General features: G+C 36.7%; 1 protein-coding gene across 2 annotated transcripts; it reads right to left on the bottom strand.

Annotated features, from left to right (window-relative positions):
* Positions 1–8,032: 8,032 nt before the first annotated feature.
* LOC309495069 (endonuclease domain-containing 1 protein) lies at positions 8,033–14,677 on the bottom strand. Of its 2 annotated transcripts, none has more exons than XM_082164621.1 (3): positions 14,477–14,677; positions 11,240–11,559; positions 8,033–8,845 (listed from the first exon to the last, which is right to left on the bottom strand). In XM_082164621.1, the coding sequence occupies exons 2-3, from the start codon at positions 11,522–11,524 to the stop codon at positions 8,210–8,212; spliced, it is 921 nt and encodes a 306-aa protein (XP_082020747.1). In that variant the 5' UTR covers positions 11,525–11,559; positions 14,477–14,677; the 3' UTR covers positions 8,033–8,209. The 2 variants fall into 2 exon arrangements, with proteins under 2 accessions (XP_082020747.1, XP_082020748.1); XM_082164622.1 differs by lacking the exon at positions 14,477–14,677 and adding an exon at positions 11,656–13,032.
* Between the last annotated feature and the right edge of the window lie 1,519 nt (positions 14,678–16,196).

Raw genomic sequence — 16,196 nt, forward strand, 5'->3', positions numbered from 1 at the left:
ATGTTTTGTGGATAAAACGGTGTCTGTTTTGCTAAATTAGTTAATGTCACTTAACAGAAGGTTATTAAACAGTTTTTACTCAAATTTTTTTTTATTATGTGGTGAGTGTTTTATCAAACATAATTGTTTTTATCCAGCAAAATATTGTTTTTAGTTTGTATGCACTTTAAATGAAAGGACAAAAAACTAAATTGAAAATCAGTTCAAAACAGTAAAAATGACTAATTGTATAATGTATTTTTGATATGTGTTACCAATAAAATGGTAATAGACGCTAAAACAGGTTATTTCCAAATGATGAACAACGAGTGTGACTCTAATAGTGTCAGGAGACATTTTTATCTTTAAAATAAATCATTGTAATTAGTTTTTTTATGATTTATTTGAATGACTGATCCACTATAAGCCCCAAACAAAGTCGCTGTGGTGATGACGTCATGTAACCAGCGTCATGCAGAAGTTCCGAAAGTAACATACATTTGAATGTAATATTCTCAATATCATTATTGCTATTTTAACAGTGAAAGAAAGGTATTTGGTCTTATATAATTATTTGTTGGCCAACGGTGATTGGCTCGCTTTTATGCGGAAGAGGAAGCTTTCTCATCCAATTGTAAAGACCTAATGGCACGCCCCATCCCTTTCCTACCTTTTGGCACGCCCATTGCTCCAGCTTGCAGTTATCCCTACTAGTTCGAAAAGGTAACTCGCACTGCATCGATGACGCTATTGGGGAACGATATACAAATGCCACCATGCTGAGGGGATGCATGCCAATCATGGCTGTGCTGCAAGCACGAACACATTTAAGGCAAGGCAAGGCAAGTTTATTTATATAGCACATTTCATACACAATGGCAATTCAAAGTGCTTTACATAGAAGAAATTAAAATAATAAAAAGAAATAAGAATAATTAAAACAGTTTAGAAAAATAAAATGAAATACAGTACAGTACAGTCGGACGAACAGTGGCACAGTGCTCATTCAGTAAATGCATAGCTAAACAAAAGTGTTTTGAGTCTGGATTTGAATGTGACCACTGTAGGAGCACATCTGATCTCTTCTGGAAGCTGGTTCCAGCTGCGGCTGGCATAATAGCTAAAAGCAGACTCGCCATGTTTAGAGTGAACCCTTGGTATTTCTAGCTGATATGATCCTAATGATCTGAGTGATCTGTTGGGTTTATATTCAGTGAGCATATCTGCAATGTATTGAGGTCCTAGGCCATTGAATGATTTATATACCAGTAATAATACTTTAAAATCAATCCTAAATCTAACTGGGATCCAGTGTAAAGACCTGAGGACTGATGTGATATGTTCATATTTTCTGGTTCTGCTCAGAAACCTAGCGGCAGCGTTCTGTATGAGCTGCAACTGTCTTATGGTCTTTTTGGGAAGGCCAGTGAGGAGTCCATTACAATAATCCACCCTGCTGGTGATGAAAGCATGAACAAGTTTCTCTAAGTCTTGTCTGGAAACAAAGCATCTAATTCTTGCAATATTTTTTAGATGATAGTATGCTGATTTAGTTATTGCTTTGACATGACTACTGAAACTAAGGTCTGACTCTAGTGTCACACCAAGATTCCTGACTTGATTTTTAGTTGTTTGACCCCTGGAGTGAAGGTATGCGTTCACCTTGAGAACTTCATCTTTGTTTCCAAATGCAATGACTTCAGTTTTATCTTTGTTTAACTGAAGAAAGTTTTGGCACATCCAACTGTTGACTTCATCAATGCATTGGCACATGGAGTCAATGGGGCTGTAATCATTAGGCGATAGGGCTAAGTACAGCTGTGTGTCGTCTGCATAGCTGTGGTAAGCAATTTGGTTCTTTCTCATTATTTGGCTCATTGGGAGCATATACAGGTTGAACAGGAGTGGCGCAAGAATTGAGCCTTGAGGGACTCCGCATGTCATGGATGTCCACTCAGACTTATGGTCTCCTATACTCACATAATAACCTCTCCCATCTAAGTATGACCTGAACCATTTTAGGACTATCCCAGAAAGCCCCACCCAGTTTTCCAGCCTGTCAAGAAGTATGTTATGATCGACAGTGTCAAATGCAGCACTGAGGTCGAGTAGTACCAGCACTGATCATTTGCCTGAATCAGTATTTAAGCGAATATCGTTTATTATCTTTATGAGCGCTGTCTCTGTGCTGTGGTGCGGTCGGAAACCAGATTGAAAATTGTCAAAGTATCCATTCGAGCTTAAGAATTTGTTCAGCTGATTGAAGACAACTTTTTCTAAAAGGGGGTTTGTCAGTCTCTCTACAGTAGCAAAAAGAGTGCGTGTGTTGTTTAAATTGCAGTTTATAATATTTGAGAAGAAAGTCTGTCTAGCTTTGCCTAGTTCCATATTGAAAGCATGAAGGCTGTCTTTGTAGATGTTATAATGGACTACAAGCTTTGTCTTCCGCCACATGCGCTCTGCTTTTCTGCATTGTCTTTTCATATTTTGCACTGCTGTTGAGTTTCTCCAAGGTGCTTTTTGTCTGCCACTCTTCTTCCTGACTTTCACAGGAGCAATATCATCAATTGCACTTTTAACTTTTGAGTTAAAAGAATCAAGGAGAAAATCAACAGAGTCAGCAGATATGCTTGGTGTTAAGGATATAGCCTTCATAAATAGTACACTAGTGTTCTCATTTAAGCATCTCTTCTTGACAGACACAGATCTAGCTTCAGTGGCAGGAGAGATCAATATATCAAATAAAATACAGAAATGATCAGACAGTGCTACATCCTTAATAACAATCGATGAAATGTTTAGACCCTTACTGATAAGTAAATCTAGAGTGTGTCCATGATTGTGTGTGGGTCCATGTACATGCTGAGTCAGATCAAAAGTTTTTAAAACAGTTTTGATTTCTTTTGCCATATTGTTTTCTGCATTATCTATGTGAATGTTAAAATCTCCAGCAATGGCAAAACAGTCAAACTCTGAGGTAATTGTTGATAACAGTTCTGTAAATTCCTCAGCAAAGGCTGGAGAATATTTTGGAGGCCTGTAAATAATGGTGAGTAAAATGCGTGGAGCACCTTTTAACACAGTACCCAGATATTCGAAAGACGAGTAGTTCCCAAATGATATTTGCTTACATTGATAAATATCTTTAAAAAGAGCAGCTAGACCCCCACCTCTCTTAACAGCTCTGCAGACACTCATAAAAGTAAAGTTAGGAGGGGCTGTTTCATTGAGGATTGTTGCACTGCAGCTGTCTTCAAGCCAGGTTTCATTTAGAAGCATAAAATCCAGGTTGTTTGTGGTTATTAAGTCATTGACTAGAAGTGATTTATTTTTAAGTGAGCGGATGTTTAAAATTGCTAACTTAACAGTCTTACTTTTTTTCCCTACACCAATCTTAGTTAGACGTGCAATAGGCACCAGATTAGTTGAGTTTGCTGTACGGCTATTGAAGGCCTTAGACTTTCTATCTTGTAATAGAACAGCAATAGAGAAAGATACAGGCACACTGGGTTCCCGCTTGTTCTGTAAACATTTGAGAAAGTTACTGTTATCAAAGCGGGGACCCGACATACATCACTGAGAGCTGGTATCAGTTGTTTTTGGTTGACCTCGAGCAGATGGAGGAGGGTGTGGGCCCTGGCGTTGTGGCAGAGGCCGAAGAGCTCTCACAGATGCAGGGGGAGGGTGAGCTGGGCCTGCAGGCTTTGGTGGGAGCGGTGCCCGACGTTTTTTGGTTGATATCTGGGGGCTTGCAGCAAAAGAGTGTGATAGTCTGGTTCCAGCATGCACCAGTTCTTCCATTTTCTGTGAGAAGCACAGAAGTGGAGTTGGTGGCGAGAGAGAGAAGGTGTCTGGTGAAAGGGGCTGTTGCTCTGGTGTTATAGGAGGCTGTGATATGCTGTCCTGGCTTCCCTGGCTGTTTTCCAGGAAGTCGTCCTTGGGTGCTGAATCTTGGAGCAGTTCTGATGTGTCTGTCTGTGATGAGCTCTGTGGGCAGGGCTCAGCTGAGATGGTGTCCGTGAGCAGAGGTTGTTGTGGCTCAGTGGTGTTATCATTGTCCTTGTGTGATATGTCAACATCATGTCCATTCTGAAGTGAAGTCCTGTGGTCATTCATACTGTGTCCAGGTGTGTGTGTGCCGTTCTGATTGAGTGGATTGGCACACACTGCAGAAGGATGATTGAGGGAGAAGTAGATATTGTCCTTTAACACTCTTGAACCAAGTTTGTTTGGGTGATGGCCATCCCGATGAAATAGTTGTCTCTGACTCCAGAAGAGATTGAAGTTGTCAATGAAGTTTACTCCTTTTATATTGCAGGTTTTTTGCAGCCATGTATTAATCCCAAGCAACCGTGAAAACCTGTTTGTCCCTCTTGCTGGGAGTGGTCCACTGATGAATGTCTGAACTTTCAGTTTTTTAAGTGTTTCAAAAAGTTCATTGAAATCCTTCTTAAGGAGTTCTGACTGCTCTTTATGAATGTCATTCTTCCCCACATGAATGATGAGTCGATTTGCAGTCTTATGTTTCATTAGAATGTTCTGAAGTTCCCTGTTTATATCAGAAGTTGTTGCTTGTGGAAGGCAGCATGTAGTTGTATCCCTGCTGCTAATGTTTCTGATTATGGAGTCCCCCACTATCAGAGTCCTGGGCTCGGCTGTGCTCTGAGCTGAGTGCCGCTGTCTGCTCGACCTTGAGCGCCAGTTAGCATCAGTGTTAGCTACTGGCTGATACAGTCTGTGTTCGATCACATTCATCACGTTTGGGGGTTCCTCATTTACATTCATTAGTACTTCAAATCTGTTCTCAAGATGTATAGGTGTTGGTAGGAGACCAATCTTTGCAATTTTTGTCAGAGCTGTATCTGGGGTAGAGGATGCTACTGCGGTAATATGTGAGGCTCGTGACAATCTGATGTCTCGAGTGCCTTTGGGTCTCGCTCCCTGTTTGTGCCATCGATTTGTAAGTCGATCGGCTTGTTTCTCTACCTGTCGAGGAGCACTAGTTTCATGGGACTCACCGGCTATATGCTGAGGGTGTCCCTGACGAACCTCTGTTGTGTGTTCCGTCTGGTTTGGTGGTCCCGTAAATAACTTTGTTTCAAGAACTGCAATCCTTTGTAAAAGTCTGTGGCAGTTAGTACAGCAAGTAGATTCCAGAAGAGGCATTTTCTCTCTTAACCTTGTAGGCAGTTGTGTTTTCCTTTCCCCGGAATGTAAGCTGGTCGGGTAGAAGAATTCTGCGTTTTTGTGGTAATCCAAACTTTGTCGTTTGAGCACTGTGCTGATTTGAAGTTAAAGTTAGGTGATAAAAGGAGCTAAAATTATAAAAGTATAGAAGATAAAATATAAAAGCGATAGAGCAAAGCGCGGAGCAGTAAGCAAGAGCGTCCGAACAGTAGCTGAGCAGGAAGCTGATTTAACTCAGAGTTAAATCCCCCTACTGGAGCACATAAAGCCAGGTTTATACTCGCTGCGTCCGCACAAGCGCGAAGGTGTGTGCGGCAATAATGGCGTCATTGCGGTGTGGGCGGTTGTGTGCGTTGGGTGCGCAAGACACCATTTCGCTTGGCGGTGTGCACAGCTTTTTTTTGTAACAGCGCGCATCCGTGCAGCGCGCGTTCGTGCTCCGCATCCGAAGATGCACGACTTGGAGACGAATCTGGCCGAGCATTTACATCTCACCGCACCGGCATCCAGTTTATGCGTCTTAAATTAGTTGCTTCCATTTACAAAATGAGCCTATAGCAGACATAAGCCATTTTAATACAAAATAAAGGTCCATGTTTTATAAAATGTCCACGAAACTTAATGAAATGTTTATTGAAATTAGAAAATATTTAAGAGATTGTTAATTTAGTTGTATAGCCTACATACATGTTTTTATATCCACATATGTTCTAATGTCACAAGTAATAATATCAGGGTTTACTAGATTTTACACGATTCTTTTTGTAGTGTGGTATTGGTGGTGATGTACTAAAATAAACATTGTCACGTGTGGACCTTTCTTCTTCTCACCGTTGATTCCTGACGGTTAAGAGGACAATTACGTGAGTCGCCCCCTGTCGTTTCACAGAATAGTACAACAGCGAGCGTGTCGAGTAGAAACGCCTCGTCCGTTTGGGGAGGTACACACACAGTCTGCGGAGACTCGCGATGCGGAGCCAGGCGAAGTATAAACAAGGCTTAAGGCTGTCAGTAAGCACTGGGGGTTCCTTTAAGGGAGTACGGCCCAGACACATTGGGCCCTAGCCTTCTACTTACAGGGGGACCAGTATCAACCCCTATACCAGGGAGGCTATCATGCTTTATCAGTTGAAGCCAACAGCAAGTACAAGTAGCTCAAGTTTTTTTTACAAGTAGCTCCTTCATAGAGCTACGGGAAGTGGAGGATTCAGCAGGACGACTCTAGAAGAAGAGGAGGCCTGCCACACTCACACCAGTGGTTCTCTCACAATGTGGAAAAACAGTTCAGCTCAGATATGCACATTGTACAGCTCAGGGAGCGAGGGGCCTAAAGAACAGCTCTCTGTAACCGAGAGGGCCCTTCTCTAGCTCTACCTGCAAAACTCAGCAGGATGACTCTTTTAAGGAAGAAGAGGCCTGCCATACTCACACCAGAGAGTTTCTAGTGTTACCTCTTACCATGTAAAAAGGAATGGCTTAACTATGTTCTAATTAACTGGAGGAGGCTAAGAGTGCCAACTACTCTGTTAATAAAACAGTGAGGCTACAGGGTGGAGTTCAGGAGCTGGTGGGTTATGGCCAGAGAAGAAGCGCTCGTCGAGTCTTCCGTGAGCGGCTTCCCCTATGACGAGCTCCCATGGCGAAAAAAGAATGACATGTTCTCTAGCCGCACTCTTATACTTCCTGGTCGCACTAGCAGATGACGTCATGGCTGTCGCCGGCCAATGCGATTGCCGTGATTATACAGTACTTCAGTCATCAGTCACGCTGAGGCGTCCTTATGGATGAGAATGGTAACATCTTGGATTACACTTTAAAACACGGATTTGCCTGTCATCCAAAACAGTTTTTTTTTTTTTACAGTTATTAATGCAATACCCTCTGGTATAAAAATGTTAATGAAGTGTTCCTTATACTCAAAAATTATGGCAGTCCTTCCATAGCTATATGTTGGTGATATTGAATTTGAAAATAAACTAGTTTGCAGTAACAAATACATAAGACAAGTTATCATCCAATCTTGCAATCCCTGTCAAATTTTAAGAAATAAATTAGATCATACAGATTTGATACTGTAAAAAGATACTGTAAAATATTTTAGAACATATTATGTAAGATTTCCTCTTCCCCCCAAAGCAAAAGAGACACACTTTAAGATTTTAAATGCCATATATCCTTCTAATACTGAATTTACAATGTAATTTTGAAAATGTGCCTTGTCATCTTTGTAATTGTCTCTCTGAAGATACAGAACATATATATATATATATATATTTTTTTTTTTTTTAACGTAACTTCTCTAATTCCTTTTGAAGAACATTACAGGACTGGCTGATAGAAAAAGATGTGGTGGCTGACGGTTTCACTTTCACATTACAAAATATAATGTATGGGATAACCAATGATTGTTGTATGTTATTTGATTTGATTAATAACATCATATTGTTGGCAAAATACTTTATACATATATGTAGATTTTTTTAAATCCCCTCCTTTGTTTATTATATTCAGAAATTAATTAATATACTTCTCAAATGCCCCCACTAAAAAGGAAAATAAAATTGTATAATCTGTTAGTATCGTATAATCTGTTTTAAGTTTCTTTTTTCTTTCTTTTCCTTATTTATTATTATTTATTTATTTTATTATTTATTTATTTGTGTTGAGCCTTCCACACCTGTATTTTCTTTGTAATAACTGATTAATAAAAATACTTTTTATTGTAAGAAAAAAAGAAAAAAGTCACACAAAAAGTCACACTCCCCAATAGCGTCATTGACGCAGTGCGAGTTCCCTTTCTCTTTCAGACAATAGATCAAAGCTTTATTGTCACGGTTTCGCTGTAGAGAAGCACACGACGAAGGAGTAATGAACAAAAATAGTCTTTAATAAATCCAACAGGGAATACAAAAATAAACAAACACAACCACGTTAATCATAAGTCGATACCAGACAATGAAGCACAGGAGACTGAGGGCTTAAATACACAGAGGATGATTGACTGAAACAGAACAGGTGTAGAGATAATTAATAACCAGGGAAACTAACTAGGCAGGTACAACAGGAACAAAACACAGAGAAAACGAAACCAAAACTGACTACACGTTACATTTATTTTGAATGCTTTACTTTGTTGTTTCTTTGCCAAATGGGGAACTGTAGAGCTATGAAACACCTCAAAAGAACTGACATTATAATGTTTTGCTAACTCTGTCTCTAAAACTTTCACAGTCATGTCCTGGGGAAGGATGTTCGTGTTCTCTCCAATAAATCCTCTTGAGATTTGACATTTGTTATTGTTGTCTAAGCAGCAGTATGCAGTCCAGAAATGACTAGGCACATTCACTCTATTTTTTATTTTACTTGTGCCTGGTGTCACCCCTGTTACAATGTAAACAGTATAAGTTGGTAGACAATGGTTTGATAGATCACCCGCAATATTTGCTTCTAGTACCCTCCACTGACCTCGATTAAAAGAGGAGTCTTGTGGAGCAGCATTAGTGAGAGTGAAGGTGGCGTCAGCACAGCTCTGTGATCCTGCTTGGGAGACTGGTGCTAGATGACCTTTGTCGTACCCAGAGTTCTCATAATCTACATTGAGAGCTTGATGGAGTCCACGTAGTTTTATATCCACAGACCCCTCAGATGCCATGTTTGGTCCTGCTGTCACATCATCAAGCTGCAATATTGAATCAATTGAATATTAAGAACAGTTCACGTTAGAAGAGAAACAAAAGCATAATACTTAAAGTCCCCCCACTGTCAATAATTTTATCTTTTAAAACTCATCTTTGATAATCAAAATTACATATTAAACTCTAGTCTACCTTGCTTCATTTAGTACATGAAGAACCATTTTAGGGCAAACAGGGATTTCTTTAACAATAATTTTAGATAATACACCAATTACTTCTTTCCAAAAGGACTGTAAGCGCTCACATTGCCAAATACAATGAAATTCCTTATGAGTTGTACATTTTCCACAGATATCCGGAATATTTGGATTGAATTTATTCAAGTTTTCAGGTGTTATGTATGTTCTCATTATCCAGTTATATTGGATCAGTTTAAAACGAGCATTGATCGATAATGTTTGTGCTTGGACACAAGTTTTTGCTTTTTACCTGGCCACGGTCTAATCGCAGTTGCCAGGGGTTCCAGGGCCATTACAAATAATAACGGTGAGAGTGGACAACCCTGGTGAGTCCCGCGGTATAAGTTAAATTATTTGTAATGAACTCTGCTGTCGGGCTATGGTATAAAATCTTTACCTTCTCATAAACAATATTAAGTAACCTACTCGCCCGATATTATGGAAGGCCTGTCTATTTCGGACAAAACCATTTTGGTCAATTCCTATTAGGGAAGGTAAATTATCCGGCAATCGAAGGGCTAAAACGTTGGCTATAACTTTGGCATCGGAATTCATTAAAGAAATCGGTCTATATGATTCACATCTGTCTTGGGGCTTATCAGGTTTGGGGATGAGTGTTATAAACGCATCTCTAAGAGAAGGGGGAAGGCAGCCCTCGAGTAGAGACTCTTTATACATTTAGCAGAATCACTAATTTATCTTTAAAGGTTTTGAATATATCAATAGGTATACCATCAGGGCCAGCTGTTTTACCACTCTTCATCTTCACTATTGCATTTAAAACTTCTTCACTAACGGTTCATCCAATTGTCTTTTGGCTTCACTGTTCATAGATGGGAACTTGAGATTGTCTAAAAATATAGTTTGCTGCATACTCTGGCCTGTAGATTCTGCAGTATATAACGATTGGAAATACTTGGTGAAAGTTTCATTAATCTCAACTGGATCTGATGTCAGATTTCCAGCTGTTGTGTAAATGCTATTTATTGCTTTACTCGATTGGTTGTTTAATCTGCCAAGCTAAAAGTCTGCCTGACTTCTCTCCATATTCATAAAATGTTTGCTTGAGACGGATTAAGTTGGCTACAGCTTTTGCTGCAGATAGTTCATTATACTGCGCTCTTAAAATGAGCAAAGAGGACTGATCTGTGTATATATCTTGTGCCAATTTTCTTATTCTTTCATCTGAATTTTGTTTCCAATTTAATTTAATTATTTAAGGAACTTGTGTAAGCAGAAGAATAAATCTAGAAGAATAAATCTAGAAAAATAAATCTATATGAATTCCAATGAACTGGATTTTGAATCATGGAGCCATCTTGGGTGTAACCTCCATCTACAAGGTCCCTTAATAGTTTTTGACACATTATATCAAGTTTAACTGGGCCATGATCAGAAATCACAATAGACTCATTGGAACAGTCAAAAATATGGTGAAATAAATTATTAGAAATCAAAAAGTAGTCCATTTGTGAATATGATTTTAGTGATGAACTATAGCATGAATATTCAGTTTTGTTGGGATATTTTCTCCTCCATGGATCGCATAAATCAAGTTCTGGATTTAAAAAAATATATAAAAATATAAAATATTATATATTAAATATTGTTATTGTATTATTATTATTTATTTGAAATATTTCACCTTAATTAAAGTGTAGAAGTGCATATTTTGAATGAATGACCAAGAGGATAAACAGCAGAGGCATTTTTCTATGGCCTGATTTGCTCATATGTGGATCTGCAAACAAAACAAACACTGTTAGAGCTTTTTCAGAATGAACTTTTCTCAGCCATGTTTGCAATCACTTTAATATATAAAGTCAGTTCCCCTCAAGTTCATGCAGGTGTGCTACGACAGGTGCAGTTCATCATGTTACCTTGAACATGTTTTACATACAGAAATATCTTAATACTTTTTGTCTTCAATGGTTTATCTGATTTATAATGTGAGACTCAACAAACAAAAAAAATTGTCTTGTTACTTGCTTTAATATTTTATTATATGCTGGGTTGTTTTTTATTAATAGAAAGGTCATATTTCTGGTATCACTTTAATTACCGTACTGGTGTCAGTAAATTTGAAATGACTCTATCCACAAATGGAAAACCCTTCTTACAACCAACTAATACAAACTACAAATACTGAACAATAACAGGATATAACCTTTAATAGAATTAGAGTAATATTTCACTTACTTGAGGTTCAATGTACCAATTGTTTTTTCTTCTGCAGTCCATTTTCCCTTCAAACCTGTAGGCTGAGTACACTGGGATCTTGTTGTTGGTATCATAATATGTGGCATAATAGTAAGGATTATTTAGAGCTTGGCAGATCTGCTTGTACTGTGGTTGTCCAGAAAATCTTGTTGGTGGTTTTCCACCTGCAAAAAACTGCTCACATTCCTGCTCAAAATCCGGCACAACTCTGGCCAAACCACCGGAGAGAAGAAACAGCATCATCACATCAAGAACCAGCGCCATGATGAAGAGGATGAGATGATGAATTATCAAGATCTCTGCAAGAACAACCAAATGTGATTCTTTTTTTATTTAATTTTTTTATGATAACTTTTATTGTGTAATATTAAAATAACAAATAAACACTTCGCCACCTTGGAATTATAAGCTTCTATCTGCATTTTGAGCAGTTTTGAGGTATTGAGCTTAAACGTTTTTTGGTTTTTTTTGCATTCCATTCGACTTTGTAGATCGACCCTTTTTGTTTTCTAATTAAAAAGTCCCAAAAATGTAAAAGAAAACACATTAAAAAAAAACATCTCAGAAGTTGCCACAGAATAAGAATATGTGAATAACTCAATTTTGACAAAACATTTCTGATAGAACCTTATAAATACCTCAAATTTATAGCAGTACAAGTCAATCATCAAACTATTATCAACGAAGAGACAATAATCAGGAATGTAAGAAACCATCCGTGTAATTAAACATCTACTATTAAATACTCAATAAATAATAAAACGTAAAAGGCCATAGGCAGCTCTACGAATACTACAGTACTCAGGCTCATAAACTTATTCTTTGCATATTTCCCTATGGCTACAATACATATTTAAACAAATTTCCTTAGTCCACTTAACATGCGCATATGAAACAAAAATCTGATATTTGTTACAGGATATAGAATATCACAAAATATTGTGGCTCTATTTACCTAAATCCAACTGACATCCTGAGTCATTTGTCTCCGCTTTACACTGTCCCTGATATACCTTCAATGGATTTTATGAAGTGAAGGTTAAACAACCACACTGACTGCATATAGCACACAAACACCCACTTTCACAGACAAGGCTTAAGCTAGTTCCAGACTAAAACGCATGTTTGAGCTGTTTTAACTGAAAGCAACTTGTACTGACATCTTAAAATATGTCAGTGTTATTGTTTTGTCTCAAGATGCACACCAGTAATGTTTTTCTAAGTCATGTTAATAAAAGCTATGTAAATGCCCTAATTGAACTAAGGCCTAATCGCGTAGCATAAGCCCTGTCTGTGAAACGTCGTAGCATAAACTCTTCTTGTTAGTGTATTTTCCCTCTGGTGGTTTCAGTTGAAATTGTGCCAGATTTAGTTTTATATTCTAATACGATTTCATAACTACTGGTAATTTTCTGAAAAGATTAAATGCAAAACAAATGCATAGATGTGATACATTTTTTTCCATGTATTTTTCTGGATTTGGTGGTATAAATTAGTATACGATGTACAGTGGTGATGCTTTGGATTTAGATCTGTCTATATTGTATTGTTGTCTAATAGATAAAGTGTTGAGGATTTTGTATGTCTTCAGGCTTTGCACTATGTATTTCCCATGGCATCAAAATTATTCTTGGCACGTCTATGTCCATGGAGAACTTTGTTGGTAAGTTGTAAGCATCACTTGTGTGTCCAACTGCCTTTAATTTAAGCTAATTGTTTGTTTTACTCGTGTTTTTCTTCACTACCAGCCAAGTTGCAGGAAGTTATATCAGAAGAGTACATAAAAAATCCTATGTTACATACCATGCAAATTAAGCATAATAGTCTTTTATTTTATTTTTTTGCAGAGTAAAATAAAAAAGAGTGTCCAGGTCTCAGGGATAAGTATGGGTGGATTATATTGGTGATTTTATATTTGTGTCCATTGATCGTTTATGTGTGAATGCCATGTATATTGAAACACTGAAACAAATTTTCCCAACAGCGGACAATAAAAATGTCAATGCATGCTAAGGTCAAAAATTGACTGAAATTATAATCATTGTGAAGACTAGACTGTCAATTTTAAATGCAAATCATAAAACTTCCTTTTGGACAATTTTTTGGTGTCAAAAAGAAGAGCAATCCTTGTAAACAATATGGAGAAAAGTCAATGTAACAAACAAATAAAATAAACAAATTAAGATGTTTTAGAAAACTATATCACTTATTTGAGGTTCAATGTCTGTCCTTTTGTGTTTTGCAGTTCTTAAACCCTTAAGTAAAAATTTGCATTGAACTTTTTGTTACAACTTGATTGCAGGCAAATACTTTGGTTAAAATCTATCATCATTATGTAGTTGACACTTGCTTGAATGTATACTCGTCTGTTTTTATTGTGATGATTTGTTTACCCAGCTGCTATTAAAAAAAATAGATTGATGGACAAAAGTATTACAACTATATAATTTTAACTCAAAACCTTATATTTACTGAGATAATCCATAACTCTCATCTCACGTAAGCCAATATTCCATAAACATATTAAAAAAAAATTGTGTGCAAATATCAGTTGTTGGACTGTTTACATAAAATGGTAGCAAAAATGAAGATCACATAATAACACAGGTCTAACAAACAGGTAACACTTTATAATAAGGTTCATTAGTTAACATTAGTTAAGTACCTTAGTTAAAGGTATAGCGGAGGATCTTTCCAAATTTTAGATAAGACCCGCCCTCTCCACTTTTTGAAAAGTTTGATTGATTCACCAGAATGATTGACAATTAGGAGGACCAATAGTTTAGACTACCCACCAGGAAGTAAAACATCCTCCGCTATACCTTTAACATGAACTAAGAATGAACAATACTTTTTCAGCATTTATTAATCTTAGTTAATCTTAATTTCATCATTTACTAATACGTTATTAAAATCAAAGGTTGTATTTGTTAACATTAGTTAATGCACTGTGAACTAACATGAACTAACTATGAACAGTTGTATTTTTATTAACTAACATTAACAAAGATTAATAAATACTGTAACAAATGTATTGCTCATTGTTAGTTCATGTTACTTAATTCATGAACTAATGTTAACTAATGAACCTTATTGTAAAGTGTTACCAACAAACAAAATCAAACTCAATAAAATCATAAAACAGAACCTAAAATAGCATAACAAATAATTCAAATGTGAAATTAAAGATGTATCCAATCAAAAACTGTTACTCACAGAATGTGTTGTTTTTCACATGAACCTTGTTTTCACCTGTCCTTCTCATCTATAATTTCCTCTCTTTACTAACATTTATATTCCCTCTCCATTGAGTTAATGTGCTTTCTCAACCATTTAATTTAATAACTCAGCAAAAATAAAAAGGAAACTAAAACCACTCAGCTCCCTGCTTCTCTTTTCATAGAAGTTCAGTGCAGTCCAGCATGCGTTAGCTTTATTAAAAATGCTGAACCCATAGTTCTACTCATAACTATACATGTGCAGAATATGCAAGTTATGATTTAACAAAATAAGAGGGATCATACATTTTTATTTCTTTTATACTGTCCTAAGCTGCATCAGTTAACAGTTTAAATACAGTCCACAACAAAATAATTACTGAATTTACACAAATGAACCATTTTAAAAGTTTAAATACCCTTGAATTGTCACGGTCACTACATTTCCCATCATCCTCCCTGGCCCTTACCTGCATGCTCTTCCTCTGTTCATTGTTCAGTTTCTAGCCACTCCTTCCTTAGTTAATTTGGTTCAGCTGTATGTTGTTAGTTTCTGGTTACTGTCATTGAGTTAATTTGCCCCATCTGTGTCTCATTTCCCTGATCTGTTCCCTGTGTATTTAAACCTCAGGTCTGATGGTAAATCCATTGAAATGGTTTCCTCATGTAAAAAATTATCGTGCTTTTAACGGTATAAGACTGTAAAAATTCTACAGTGAAAAACTGTTAATTGGTTAACAGAAAGTTTCCGTACTATATACGTTGAATAACTGTGATAGATCTGACCATACATTTAAATTAATTTTACAGTAAAATACCGTTAAATTACAGTTACATTAAGTTACAGTTTTTGGAAGTGCAAAAAAATTATCATTGTAAATTTACATTCCCACAATTCCCTGCGTGTCACTTCACATTTGATGTATTTTTGTTGAAATTACTGTTTCTTCGTTTTTTTCTAATCCGTTTTGCACATTAGGGTTATATGTTGTTAAATTAATGTTTATTGCATTTTTAAAATGTAATGTGTGTTACCATGATGGTGTTTATTGTTTGTGTGAATGACACTGTGCAGCTTCTATATATTAGTATTAACTTTCTTGTGAGAAAGCTGCTTGTGCTGTGTTTTGATTAATCATGTGACTCTTTTCACCACTGTGATTGATGGATATCAGTGTATTACAATGGTACAAAACAGATATTAGTACTTCAATATGTCGGTAAATTAACATTATTTCAGGTAATGACATACGTTTTTTTTACTGTAAATTTAAGTTAAGTCTGTAAAACCTAAAATGTTGCTTCCGTATTTTTTACGGTAGATTTCTGGCAACCACAGCTGCCAGTTTTTACAGTAAATTTAACCGATTTTTTTTTACAGTGCTTGGCTGTATGGATAGATGATAAGCTTTCATTTAAAGTGCATATTGCTACATTATTAGGAAGCTCAAAATAAAGATTGGCTTTTATTTTTGAAATAAATCTGGTTTCATTTTAAATGCCAGGAAAAAAACTTGAAAGCTACTTTTTTTGTTATTGCCTGTGATTGATAACAGTAATATATTTTATATGCTTCCTCTATTTTACAGAGCCGTGATTCAGTGTACCATGTACCTCTGCTCTGTAAAGTCTCTTACTCATTATTGCACTCTTGTAACCTGGGTTTTGACAGATCTGGGGAAAACAGCTTTTTCCTATTATGTACCTTGAAAATGGAA

This window comes from Leuciscus leuciscus (assembly GCF_965113295.1).
Source record: "Leuciscus leuciscus genome assembly, chromosome: 3".
NCBI classification, from domain to species: Eukaryota; Metazoa; Chordata; class Actinopteri; order Cypriniformes; family Leuciscidae; genus Leuciscus; species Leuciscus leuciscus.

Bases quoted from the DNA above. Each gene is read 5' to 3' on its own strand.
- LOC309495069 (XM_082164621.1), bottom strand. From the start codon at position 11,524: ATGGCGCTGGTTCTTGATGTGATGATGCTGTTTCTTCTCTCCGGTGGT. The intron at 8,846-11,239 runs GTAAGTGAAATA...TCAATATTGCAG, and splicing joins ATTGGTACATTGAACCTCAA to CTTGATGATGTGACAGCAGG.